Source organism: Asparagus officinalis, chromosome 10, assembly GCF_001876935.1.
Source record: "Asparagus officinalis chromosome 10, Aspof.V1, whole genome shotgun sequence".
Taxonomy (NCBI): Eukaryota; Viridiplantae; Streptophyta; class Magnoliopsida; order Asparagales; family Asparagaceae; genus Asparagus; species Asparagus officinalis.
Window position 1 is genome coordinate 8496192 of NC_033803.1, and position 12385 is coordinate 8508576.

At 36.2% G+C, this 12385-nt stretch overlaps 1 protein-coding gene across 1 annotated transcript in view; it reads left to right on the top strand.

Moving 5' to 3' along the window:
* LOC109825320 (uridine kinase-like protein 3) overlaps positions 436 to 12385 on the top strand; it is a 23416-nt gene continuing 11466 nt past the window's right edge. Inside the window, exons 1-5 of the mRNA XM_020392157.1 lie at positions 436 to 508; positions 9889 to 10054; positions 10960 to 11051; positions 11610 to 11679; positions 12258 to 12373. Of these exons, the coding sequence (XP_020247746.1) occupies positions 9904 to 10054; positions 10960 to 11051; positions 11610 to 11679; positions 12258 to 12373 (429 nt within the window). The 5' untranslated portion in view covers positions 436 to 508; positions 9889 to 9903. The remainder of the gene's footprint in view (positions 509 to 9888; positions 10055 to 10959; positions 11052 to 11609; positions 11680 to 12257; positions 12374 to 12385) is intronic.

Here is a 12385-nt window from a genome sequence, read left to right on the forward strand (position 1 = left end):
CGAACCAAACACAAGAAAAATAAATACATTGGTTTCCCACTATTTTTTTTGTGCGAACCAAAGCGAAACAATCTATTTATTGAAAAAGTTTAGAAAACTCAAAACTTGTGTCTTTGTACATGGAAATGCATTTTCCTATATCTAGGAAACGAACCAAACAGCCCCATAGCAAAAAACTGATGAAAGCAAATCAGGTTTAAAAGTAATTAATTACTGGTTTCTGGGTTCATAGGAATATTGCCTGAAGCGGGTGGGTTTTCAAATAAGTTAGGATAAAATATTGGGTTTATAGACGAATTCCTTCCTTATTTATGCATCTCGTCCAGCAATTTGCATTTCTCTTCCTCGAACGCCGCCGTTCGCCGCCGTCGCCATTCCGTTAAACCGCCGTCAGTGCTCACCGTACTCTCAGATTTGGGCGCGGATCTCGTTGGATCGGAGAGTACCGATAGCGTGTGCCGACATCGCCAGATCTTAGTTTCGCCGGCGGAGCAGCAGATCACGTGTGGTAAGTCCACCGAAACCCCTGGTATCGGGCATGGATCCGCCGTCGAGTCTTGTTTGGATCCGATTAGGTTTTCGTTAATAAATGCGGTGGCTTGAAATCTAGGCATTTATTAGTAATCATATCACTTAAAATAATAATTTTTTATAATAGAGGTTTTAGTACTGATATCAGTGCTATTAATTAAGTGTGGTTTTTAAATTATGTGACTAATATTAAATGTTTCACACCATTTTCTTGGATTGACTTTGTAATTGATAGTGCTGTGATTTTGACCTTTGGATTACATTTGTACTGTCTAGTTGACTAGGGATTTTTGAATTATTTTGGACGATTTTTATTCAGTGAATCTGTTTATGAAGTTAGTAACAAATATTTGATTTAGACGAGAAATCACATTGTAACAAGAATTTATAATAGTTTGGTGGTTTTTACATTCGGACTTTGTTATAGTTTTGCTAACTGTTGAAGAAACCCTTAATCCATTGCATTTGGAAACTAATTTTGAAAAACTTGAGTTATTTAACGCATTGTGATTCGTCAATGTCAATTATCTTGAAGCTTGTGGGGACGAGTTGTGGGTTTGATTTTGGGTGAATTCTATGCTATGCATCTAATTTATGAAATTATTAACAGATCTTTGATTCAATCAAGTGAAGAGAAAAGAAATATTTCTTAGGATTATAGTCAGGGTGTATGTATGTAGTAGTTATCTAAGTTTATAAATAGAAGAATATAAGAAAATTTCCTACTAGTTTGAAATAGATGTTGATGAGTGAGCCTCGATCCTTTACATAGAGCTCTAGAATTAAAGAGGAAGTAGCGGTCAGCGGAGTGTACCTGACCCTTGAACAATTATATAAAGTTGGTAAATGTAGGATTGTGATTCAAATTTCTCGCTCATGTTTTTTCTAACTGTTACAAGGAGAAAATAAATTCTTCATTCACTCCATGCAAAATACGATGCTCTACTTGAGCATCAAGGCTCCCTCTATCACTAACATGATCGTATTATTGAGTATAATCTGCATGTGCTGACTAACACATGGTTAAAATCTGACACTGAAATCTAGAGACTACGTCAGTAATTGAGAAGCAATTGCATGAGGCCGTAAATCTAAAAGTACTGTTCAAGCTTCTCACTCACGGTTTTTACTCTCACAAGAAGAAAGAAATTCTCCATCCAAGGAATGTAAAAGGTGATGTTAACGTGAATGGAGATTATTTCTGTTCTAAGTCATTTTCTGTTTCCTTTTCCTTTTATTCAGCATAAAAAGCTGACCAATCTAATAATTCCCTCCTAAGTTTTAGTTGTTAGGAACTCAGGATACTGATGGGCTTACAGGCATATATACACTGATATACCAAATGTGATTAAAAAAAAAACTAAACTCTTAGGTGCTGTTTGACAAGGGTTTACGAGAGAAGGATTAAGGAGATGATTAACTTAGTTTACCCATCATGAGGGGTTACAAAAAAAAATAATCCTGTTTGGATTAGAATTAGATAGTTAGCATGAAGGGTTAACCTTTCTGTGTTTGGCCAAAAAGAAGGGTGAAGGAGATTAATCTCTCTATTAAAAAAAATCCGACTTTAACCTTATTGAGATAGTTAGCATGAAGTAGTTTTTAATAAATAGTATATAATATAAGATAAATTCAACTGGAATTTGTTTATATAAGAATACCCTCATTTTGTATTTTTTAAATAAATGATTGTTGAGAAGGCTAATAAAAATCAATACAAATTTAAAAAGTAATAACCTGTCATTATATAGGAATAAAACAATAACAGTTCTTGTTGTAAGAAATAAATTTCATATTAGCATGAATTTAAATGCTAAAGAGTGATAAATGATCTACTAAAGGTACTTAATTAATCATTAATCTCAATAGAAAATTGGCTATGAAAAGAAACGAAAAAACAATTTTCTCAATAATATACTATATAAATTTTTTAATTTGCTAAAATATAGATAATAGAAAAAGTTCAATGTAAAATTTGAAATAAAAAAAGATGATTTTCTTTCCACCAAATAAAATTTCCTGCACTCAGAATTTGCCACGCAAATAAAGACGATTTTCTCTCCATTTTCCCTCCACTCACAATTTTCCACCCAAATATCTTTCCCTCCACTCAGAATTTTCCACCCTTAACCAAAATATCTCTCTCTATCTAATTATGCTACACTGTTTTGTTCCAACTTTCTTTTTTCAAATTGACATAGCTTGCCCCTCCGTAAGGAGGTGGACTAAAATTTAGTCCACCTCCTTACATGGAGTTGTTAATTTGTCGGTTGACAAGTTAACTTTTGATTACTCCTGACGTGAGGGTTAGTAAACGAATTGAAGATTATTGGTGTTTGGTTGGTTAATGAGGGGTTACACCCCCTTAGCCCTTACACTAATCCATTGCCCAATGGAGCCCAAGTAATATAGTGAAAATCTGACCTTTCATATATTACTTATCATCCATCCTAAGAAATTTTGTCATATAAATACAAAACCTCTCTAAGATTCTAAACACGTCAACGCTACTTAAAACTTCTCTTGAAAAGCATAATGTTACGCTCCTAAACATAAACAAACTGGTACACTAAAATTCTAGCAGGAATTCCTTTTAGTGGCCGCTGTAAGTAGTGTAATTGTGACTATTCAAAATTGTTAGATTTTTTGGTCAACCGCTTTCCAAAAATGAGTTTTCAAACTATGTATTCATTAATTATTGGTATTTTTTAAAAATCATTAGTAGCTTAGCGAAAAGTTAAAGTTTTGATGTTTCAAAAGGTCCTGTGTTCGAGGCTTGCCAACGGCAAACCAATAATTATTTTTATTCAATTAATCCCTCATAAGTTTTAGTGGATCGTAGGCTCATGGACTCGTGGGCTCGTGGGTCATGAACCGTGGGCCAATGGGTTGGGGATCGGGGCTAATCGGACTGAGGCGCTAAGTGATGCTTTGTAAGGCGCACTTTGCAAGGAGATTTTTGTCTGAACCGAAAGGTTTTGAACCGAAAGGTTTAACAGATCGAGGAGATCTTTGCCTTGACCGAAAGGTCTTATGGATCGAGGAGATTTTGACAGTACTTGATCGGTGTACACCAGTGTACCGTACTGTTGTTCCCAAAAACAGTTTGGCCTTGAGATTCTTACACTGGAGTAGGCCAAATATTGCTTTAAGCACATAGTTTCATAAACGCACTGCAGTTAAACTTAATTTTTTTAAATATAACGCTTCAATTATCTAACAAATTTATCTGTTTTATTCCAGATTTAGCCACAGGTGTCAACAATCTTAAAGTAATATTTCTGATCTACAATGGATCATGCGAGGACACTTGGAGTGGACTGTCTTAAGTTAGAGAACTTTGACAGATTCAACTTTAACATATGACGTCGAAAAGTGATTATCGAAATGCAACTCCTAAAAATCTACTATGTGGTTTTTGAGGAGAAACTCGACTCTGAAGAAGATTCTGAGTCTGAAACCTCTTGGGCTAGAGATGATCACTTCTGCAGGAGTTATCTTCTTAACTGTCTGACCGATCATTTAGCAGATGCTTACACCAACAAGTTCTCTGCAAAGAAATTCTGGAATACTTTGGAGGACCAGTACAAGAATGAGGAGAAACTGTTCAAGTCTCACATCATTGGTAAGTTTTTGGACTTCAAATTCGAAGATGACAGTGAGGTTTTGTCTCAAGTCAAAAAGCTTAAAAATCTTGTTATGAAGCTGAAGGATGAAAAGATTAATCTCTATCAAATTTTTATTTCCGGTGTAATTGTCAACAAGCTTTTTCCATCTTGGATGTTATTCTCCACTGACTTTCGGAGAAGGAAAAGACATGTGACTCTATCTGATTTGAAGAGGTTCATTCGGATCAAGGACGAGATTCAGACTCGCACGAAGAATGAGCTCCTTGCTAAGTAGAAGATGTCTGCTAACATGGTGGTTGCTAACTTTGAGAAGGGTACTAGTTTCTTCTTCTAAGAAGAAGAAGTCATTTAACAAAAAAAGAACCAAAACCCGAAGAATCTAAATGTTCAGAAGAAAGAGTTCAAAAAGAACGGCAAATGCTTTAACTGTGGGAAGCAATGATATTTTATCAAGGACTGCAAAACACCAAAGAAGGGAACAACACACAATGTTAATCAAGTTAACAATTGTGTGACTATGCTTTTTCAGGTGATAACTCCTAATAACATCTCTGGTTGGTGGTTAGACACAAGTGCTACCTATCATGCCTGTTCCAACAAAGATTTGTTCTCTTCTTGTATTGTTGCCAAAGAGAACGTATCAGTGACTGATCGTTCTGTAGTGTCTGTTCTTGGAACTGGGACTGTGGTGTTGATTCTCTCTTTAGGGAAGACTCACATTAAAGGATGTGAAACATGTTCCCTCAATTACCAAAAACTTAGTCTCTAAAAACTTGCTATATGACACAAGTATGAGGCTGGATTTTCAAAAAGGAAAAGCTGTGTTATTTTTTTAAGAAAATATATTTTGGAAATGCATATAGTACGAATGACATGTTATGGCATAATAGACTGAGACATCTAAAGTATAGAAACCTGTCTAGCATGGAGAAGTTAGGATTACTTTTAAGATATGGGGGTAACAAACCTGAGAAATGTGAAGTCTGCACGCAAGCGAAACTAACAAGGACGCTCTTTCCAAATGTCACAAGGAGCACCAACCTATTGAATCTGATTCATTCAGATACTTGTGACTTCAAGAGCTTCGTCACTCGATGTGGCATGAAGTACTTCATCACCTTCATTAATGACCATTCTCGTTTTTTCATATATACCTGTTGAAATCTAAAGATGAAGCCTTCAGCAAGTTTATCGAGTTTCGGACTCGTGTGGAGAAACAGCTTGGACTTTAGGTGAAAAGACTCAGGAGCGACAGAGGAGGAGAGTATCAATCTAAGGAGTCGGAAGCATACTTCGAGGAGCATTGAATCATTGCTGAAACTATTGCTCCGTATTCTCTGTAATCTAATGGCACATTGACCAAGATGGTGAATTCAATGCTAATCACATTTGATCTACCTATCTACTATTGGGGAGAGACTATGTTGATGACAAACTGGATTCTGAACAGAGCATCCTATTTTAAAACTGACAGTACTCCTCGTCAATTATGGTTGGGATATCCAGATCCTTTGGATAGTCTCAAAGTGTGGGGTATCTCACATATGTTCGAGTTTCAGATATCATAAGGCCTAAGCTCGGACCAAAGGCAAACATATGTGTGTTTCTTGGTTGTGCTGAAGATAGTGATGCTTACAGATTCCTGGACCTTAGAACCAACTCCGTCATTGAAGCTCAGGATGCAAAATATTTTGAGGATAAGTTTATCAAGGATAAAGGTTTATTACTCAAAGATATACTAGAGAATGCTGGTACGTCAGATACACCAGAGATCATTGAAGCTCAGGATGCAGAAACTTGCTCAAAGATATACCAGAGAATGTTGGTACGTCAGAAGCACCAGAGGAGCTAGTTTCGCGAGAAACTGAGAGTGTCAATGATGAAGGAGTTACCGAACTACCTTCCAAGCGTGTCAAGAGATAGAAGAATTTGGAGATGATTTCAATGTGGAAGGAGATCCATAAATTTTTTAAGAAGCAATATAGTCAACAGACGTTCTTCTATGAAAAGAATCTATAGATGATGAGGTGTATTTATTAATCCAAAAGCACACCTAGGACCTGGTGGATGTACCTGAATGTGCAATGCCTATTAGTTGTAAGTGAATCTTTAAGAAGAAGCTTCGTCCTGATGGTACTATTGAGAAGTATAAAGCAAGACTGATGGCAAAAAGATTCTCTCAGAGTGAAGGAATAGATTTTTTTAAATATCTATGCATCACTTTACAGGATTACTACCATCAGAGTGCTTATCGCATAGACGGTGATAAAAAAGTTTGTCATACATCAGATGAATGTGAAAATTGTCTTTCTCAATGGAGATATCATAGAAGGGATCTACATGAAAAAATCAGAAGGACTTGATGCTTCAGCTGGTAAAGTTTGTAAACTTATTAAGTCTTTATATGGACTTAAGCAGGCACCGAAACTCTGACATGAGAAGTTCGATGGGGTTGTTCATAACAATGGGTATCAAGTCAATAAATCTGACAAGTGCCTATACATCAAGGTTGCTGAAGGAAAAGTGATGATTATCTGCCTCTATGTGGATGATATGCTCATCATCGGAAGTGATTTGGAGATAATAATATCTACTAAGAAATTTCTTTTAGCACAATTCAGTATGAAAGACCTTAGAATTGCTGACGTGATTCTCGGAATCAAAATTATATACTCTGAAGAGGGTATTGGATTATCCCAATCTTATTATGTTGAGAGCATGCTAAGATAGTATTGCTACTACGACCTGTCAGAACTATCAGTGCCGTATGATTATAATAAGAAGCTACTACCGAACACTAGAAGATCAGTAGAGCAACTAAGATACTCAAAGATCATTGGGAGTCTATGTACGCGATGAGCTACACAAGGTCAGACATAGTATTCGCTGTAGGAATGCTTAGTAGGTTCACAAGTAATCATGAAAAGCTTCATTGTGATGCTGTTTAAAGATTGATGAGATACTTGAAAGGAACTATAAGTCTGATCCTATTCTACACTAGATATCCGGCTGTAATCGAAGGCTATTCAGATACGAGCTGGTGTTCAGAACCAGATGAGTGCAGATCTACTAGAGGTTTTGTCTTCACCATAGGTAGAGTTGTCGTCTCGTGGAAGTTTAAAAAGCAGACTATGATTGCACAGTCATAATGGAATCTAAGTTCTTCGCACTCTGTGCTGCAGGAGATGAAGTTGAGTGACTCAGTTGTTTTCTTCGAGACCTATTGACAGAATTACAATGCACAATTACTATCTATTATGAAAATCAGGTGGCTGAGTGCTGTGGCAGCGAACTCGATGTTCAATGGAAAGAAGCAGACCATTCGTCTGAAGCATGACTATTTAAGAGAACTCATTTCCTAAGGAGTCATCTTTGTGATTGACGTCCGGTCTTCAGAGAATGTGGCTGATCCTTTGACAAAGAGTCTGAAAAATGACATAGTCGAAAAGACGTCTGTTAGAATAGGTCTCAAAGTTTTGTAAGTCTTACAAATACTTACCACTTACATCAATCAAGTTATTAGTTCAAAGGTTACATTACTAATGATAAGATGATTGGTTCAAAAGTCAAGTTAGATTTGCAAGTGAAATCTTATCATGGAATAGAGGATGACTGTTAAGCCTTAATGAGTCCAAAACATTTCAGATACAGGCTGTTGGATAGGTAACATGCCTAAAAAACTCACCGATGATCCTATCATATAAAGAGGATGGCTGTTAAGGCTTAATGAGTTTAAAGCATTTCAGATGTGGGGTGTTGGATAGGAAATATGCCTAAAAGATTCACTTAGAATCCTATCATGAGAGATGATGACTCTTAAGCCTTAATGAGTTCAAAGTATCTCGAATGCGGGATGTTTGATAGAAAACATGCCTAAAGAACTCACCTATGTCTGGGTGGAGATTTGGCTGTCTCCTATGGTGTCTTGTGAAAAGATACTTAGAGCCTTAGCAGAAACTAGGATATGCACAAGGTCATATATGTGCAAGGCAAAGGCAAAGACAAATGCAAGTGTGGTTTAAAGTGAAAACTACCACAAATGAGTTTGATCTTGTATGATCACTAGATTTTAGACATGTGCTAGTTCTAGTTTCTCCGACACCATGCATCTATCTTTTATTCAGCTGGTCTAAGGGAGATTCAAGTCCTTGCGACATCTATCTTATGCACAACGATTGAAACAACGACACCGTTACACGACACTAGTTTAAAAACTTGTGGGGGATTGTTGGATTTTTTGATCAAAACTGCTTTTCAAAAATGAGTTTTTAAAGTATGTATTTATTAGTTACTGGTATTTTTCAGAAATCCTTAGTAGCGTAGCGAAAAGTTAAAGTTTTGATGTTTCAAAATATCTTGTGTTCAAGGCTTGCCAACGGCAAGCCAAAAATTATTTTTATTCAATTAATCTCTCATAAGTTGTCGTGGGTCGTGGACCGTGGGTTAATGGATCGGGGATTGGAGCTAATCGGGCTAAGACGCTAAGTGGTGCTTTGTAACGCGCACTTTGCACTTTGCACGGAGGCATCGGGGCTACGTGACGCCCTTTGGCGCCACGCGGGCTTTCTCGTAGGCTGCTTCGCAGGTTGTCTCACAGACTGCTTCGCAGTAAGGGAACACGACTCTCGCGTTCATACAAGGAACCGACCCTCGCGTTTGGGAGAGGGAACGCGAGCCTCGCGTTCGCGAGGCTCGACGCGACCATCGCGTTGCGTAGAAATGCGAACCTCGCGTTCAGGTGTTACTACATGCAACAATTAAACTTGAATGTAACAGTTACAACAATCAATTCATTTGCTGTTACAATCATAATTGTCATTATGATTTGTAATTGTCATATTTATGACTGTTTGTGACCCTTGAGCTAGCCTTAGAGGCTTATAAATAGTGCCCCTTGGGGCAACTCTTGGATATACGAAAAACACATTGAAGTGTTTAGGCTGTTGTGCTGTTGCTTCAGAGTTTGAAAGCGTGCAAGCTTTAGTCTGTGCCTGAAGGAACAGAGCCCTGAACCGAAAGGTTATTACAGATCGAAAGATTTTTGTCTTAATCGAAAGATTTTTGAACAGAAAGGTTTAACAGATCAATGAGATCTTTGACTGAACCGAAATGTTTTGAACCGAAAGGTCTTATAAATCGAGGAGATCTTGACAGTACTTGGTCGGTACACTGGTGTTCCTGGAAGCAGTTTGACCTTGGGATCACTGCACCGGAGTAGGTCAAATATTGCTTTAAGTACAACATTTCATAAACGCATGGTAGCTAAACTTGAAAAAGTTTTAAAATATAGCAAATCAGCTATCTAATAGATTTATCTGTTTTATTCCAGATTTAGCCACAGACGTCAACAAGAATTTGCAAGAAACAATGATTTAGTAAATAAAATTCAGGACTGCTTTTTTGTAAGTACTTTTTTGTGATAAAGAGACATTATTATCATTTTGATGTTTGAACTTTGAACAATTGGGCTGTTGAAATGTGATTAACCCTGCCTATAATGTTTTTGAATTATTTTGAATATTGATTATGTAAGATATATCGATGAAGCTCCAGAATTGTGCATCTTATTCTTTGTTTCTCATCATATAACTAAATATTTGTTACCTTGTAGATCAATCTTGGTTCAGTCCTAATTCTTACAAGTTATTTTGGTCAATTTATATTAGCTACCATATTCAGTTATTATAAAGCGCTAAAAGATTTTTTTTCTTTTCTTTCTTTTTCTTAGGTTAAATTAATCTGCATGGGTTCGAACACGGTCGAAGAGTTGCTTGAAACTTCAATTGGAGTTCATTTTTCAAGACTTCACCTTGATAAAGTGGAACAAAGGAACCATGAAGCAGATCAACCAGCAGCTTCAACAGCAAACAGTCACAGGGAACCCTTTGTTATTGGTTAGTCTTTGCTCACAAATCTGCACGCTCATTTATGTTATGTATTGAGTAATTTTTTGGGGGTCATACTGCATGGCAAACATTTTCTCAGCCACAAAACATGCGTTTATTTAACTGACTTATTTTCAGGTTCCAAAAGTGACAAACTTTTTGAGCGCATATGCATTTCTGATAATTATAATTTTTACTTTTTAGAGGTGGGGTAGATGTCACTGTACTTATTATTAGAGTGATGGAAAGTTTGATCTAAAGTTTGAAGTACCAAGCGATACTTGGCCATAAACTTCAACTATATACATTCACACAAGAGATAGGAATCTATGGATATAGACTACTGATAAAGTTGGGACCTAAGAATAAGTATTGGATATGGACACAGTTTGACGTAGGTAGAATGCATGGGAAGAAAATCCTGAGAATGGACGAGAATGGTAACCTGGTAAGGGAAAGGGTAGGCAAGAGGATGGGAATGCAAGATTTAGTGGGAAGGAAACAATGGATGGGTTTGTGGAAGAAAGGGTTGAGAGGTGACTATAGATTAGTTTTCAATGTGTTTGGGGAAATATCCTTTTGAGGAAAGGTAGAGACTAGGGTTTTTTTATAAATTGTAACCCTCTTTTATAGCGTTTAACAGATCAGTCTACAGTATTTAGGAGATTAATTAAAGAATAAAGAGACTTTTCTGTGTGAGCTTATGTTGCAAGAGACTCTTATCAATGTTTAATTTGTGAGGATCTAATACTGAACTAAAGGAGTTATCAGGGCTTTATATCCTAAAACTCCTAATTTAAATGAAAATTCATTGATTACTAATTTATTTTTACTTTTGCTCTTCCCTACCCTTTCACATATATGGTTTTATCTTTTTTGTGTTCCCCCCTCATAAATTCTTGCAATATCTGCAGGTGTCGCTGGCGGTGCATCTGCAGGAAAGACCACTGTTTGCAATATGATCATTGAGCAGCTTCATGACCAACGTGTTGTTCTTATCAATCAAGTACTTTTACTGTGGCAGTTTCTTTTGTAACTTCATCACCAAAAATAATTTAGTAGAAATATACGTATTAAAATGTACCTATTATTAAGACTCACTTGTTTTTTAACTGTGCTTCTTTGTGCATTAAAGATAAAGGAAGCTAGGACATCGATTGTATTAAATCGATTGTATTAACAATTATTGGGTACTGAATGATAGTATCACTAAAAGCAACCCACTTGTTTATTGGCCTTTTCATGGTGCTGATTTGGATTTCTTTCAAGTATTGGATTGGATAATTGGGTAGAATACAGACCATTTGCTAGTTGGATCTGGCTCACTAGTATGATGCAGATACGACAAATTCTTGTATTATCTAAACGTTGGTATTATGGTACCCCTTCAGTTATTTACTTATTTTGGACAATTGAAAATATATTTCTTATATACTAGTTAATTTTCACATTTATGACAAGTCATATTTTGATCTTTTGACATGATTTTCTGAAGAATTGTTCAGAATGAATGATAAATAAATTTAATTATACCGTGTTTATCTTTGTGGTAATGATACTGCAGGAATCCTTTTATCACAATCTCTCGGAAGAGGAGCTTGCTCATGTTCATGATTATAACTTTGACCATCCAGGTACCTAATGCCAGTTTAATGCTCATAGTAAATTTGTTCATTTTGATGTAGTGAGTCATTCATTGAATAATTAGGTGTGATGGTTTTATGTATTATCTGTTGTTATGTTACTAAATTTCCTGGCAACATTAAATCTAATCATGCTATTGTTGGCGGACTGCTTCATCATGTTATTGTTTCCACAAAAAATCTTTACTTAAATAAGCTTGTTCCTTTTGTTAATGCCTGTGAAGCATAATTGCACTAATGCTGACCAAGTAGCTATATTTATGTTTGTGCACATGCTTTCCATTTCTTCACGCCATACTAGTTTTCCCTCTATCTATCAATTTAGTTGTTTGTTTTCTTGTTTCTGCTATGTTTTTTGGGCGTAGACTGCTTGGTCGTGTTATTGCTTCTAAAAAGGCTAAGACTTAAATCAGTTTGTTCATTTTGCTGTTATGTGAGAAATATATTTGCTTTACTGCTGACTAAATAGCTATATATGTTGGTGTGCTTGGCATTTAATTTTTTCATACATGGCTAGTTTTCCCACTATATCACAATTTAATTATCTTGAGAAATTCACACGATTTCAGATGCCTTCGACACTGAGAAATTGCTTTATTGTATGGAGAGTTTGAAGCATGGACAGGCAGTTGATATTCCAAACTATAATCCCAGAATATACAAGAGTGTATTTCCTGCAAGAAAGGTACATAACAGT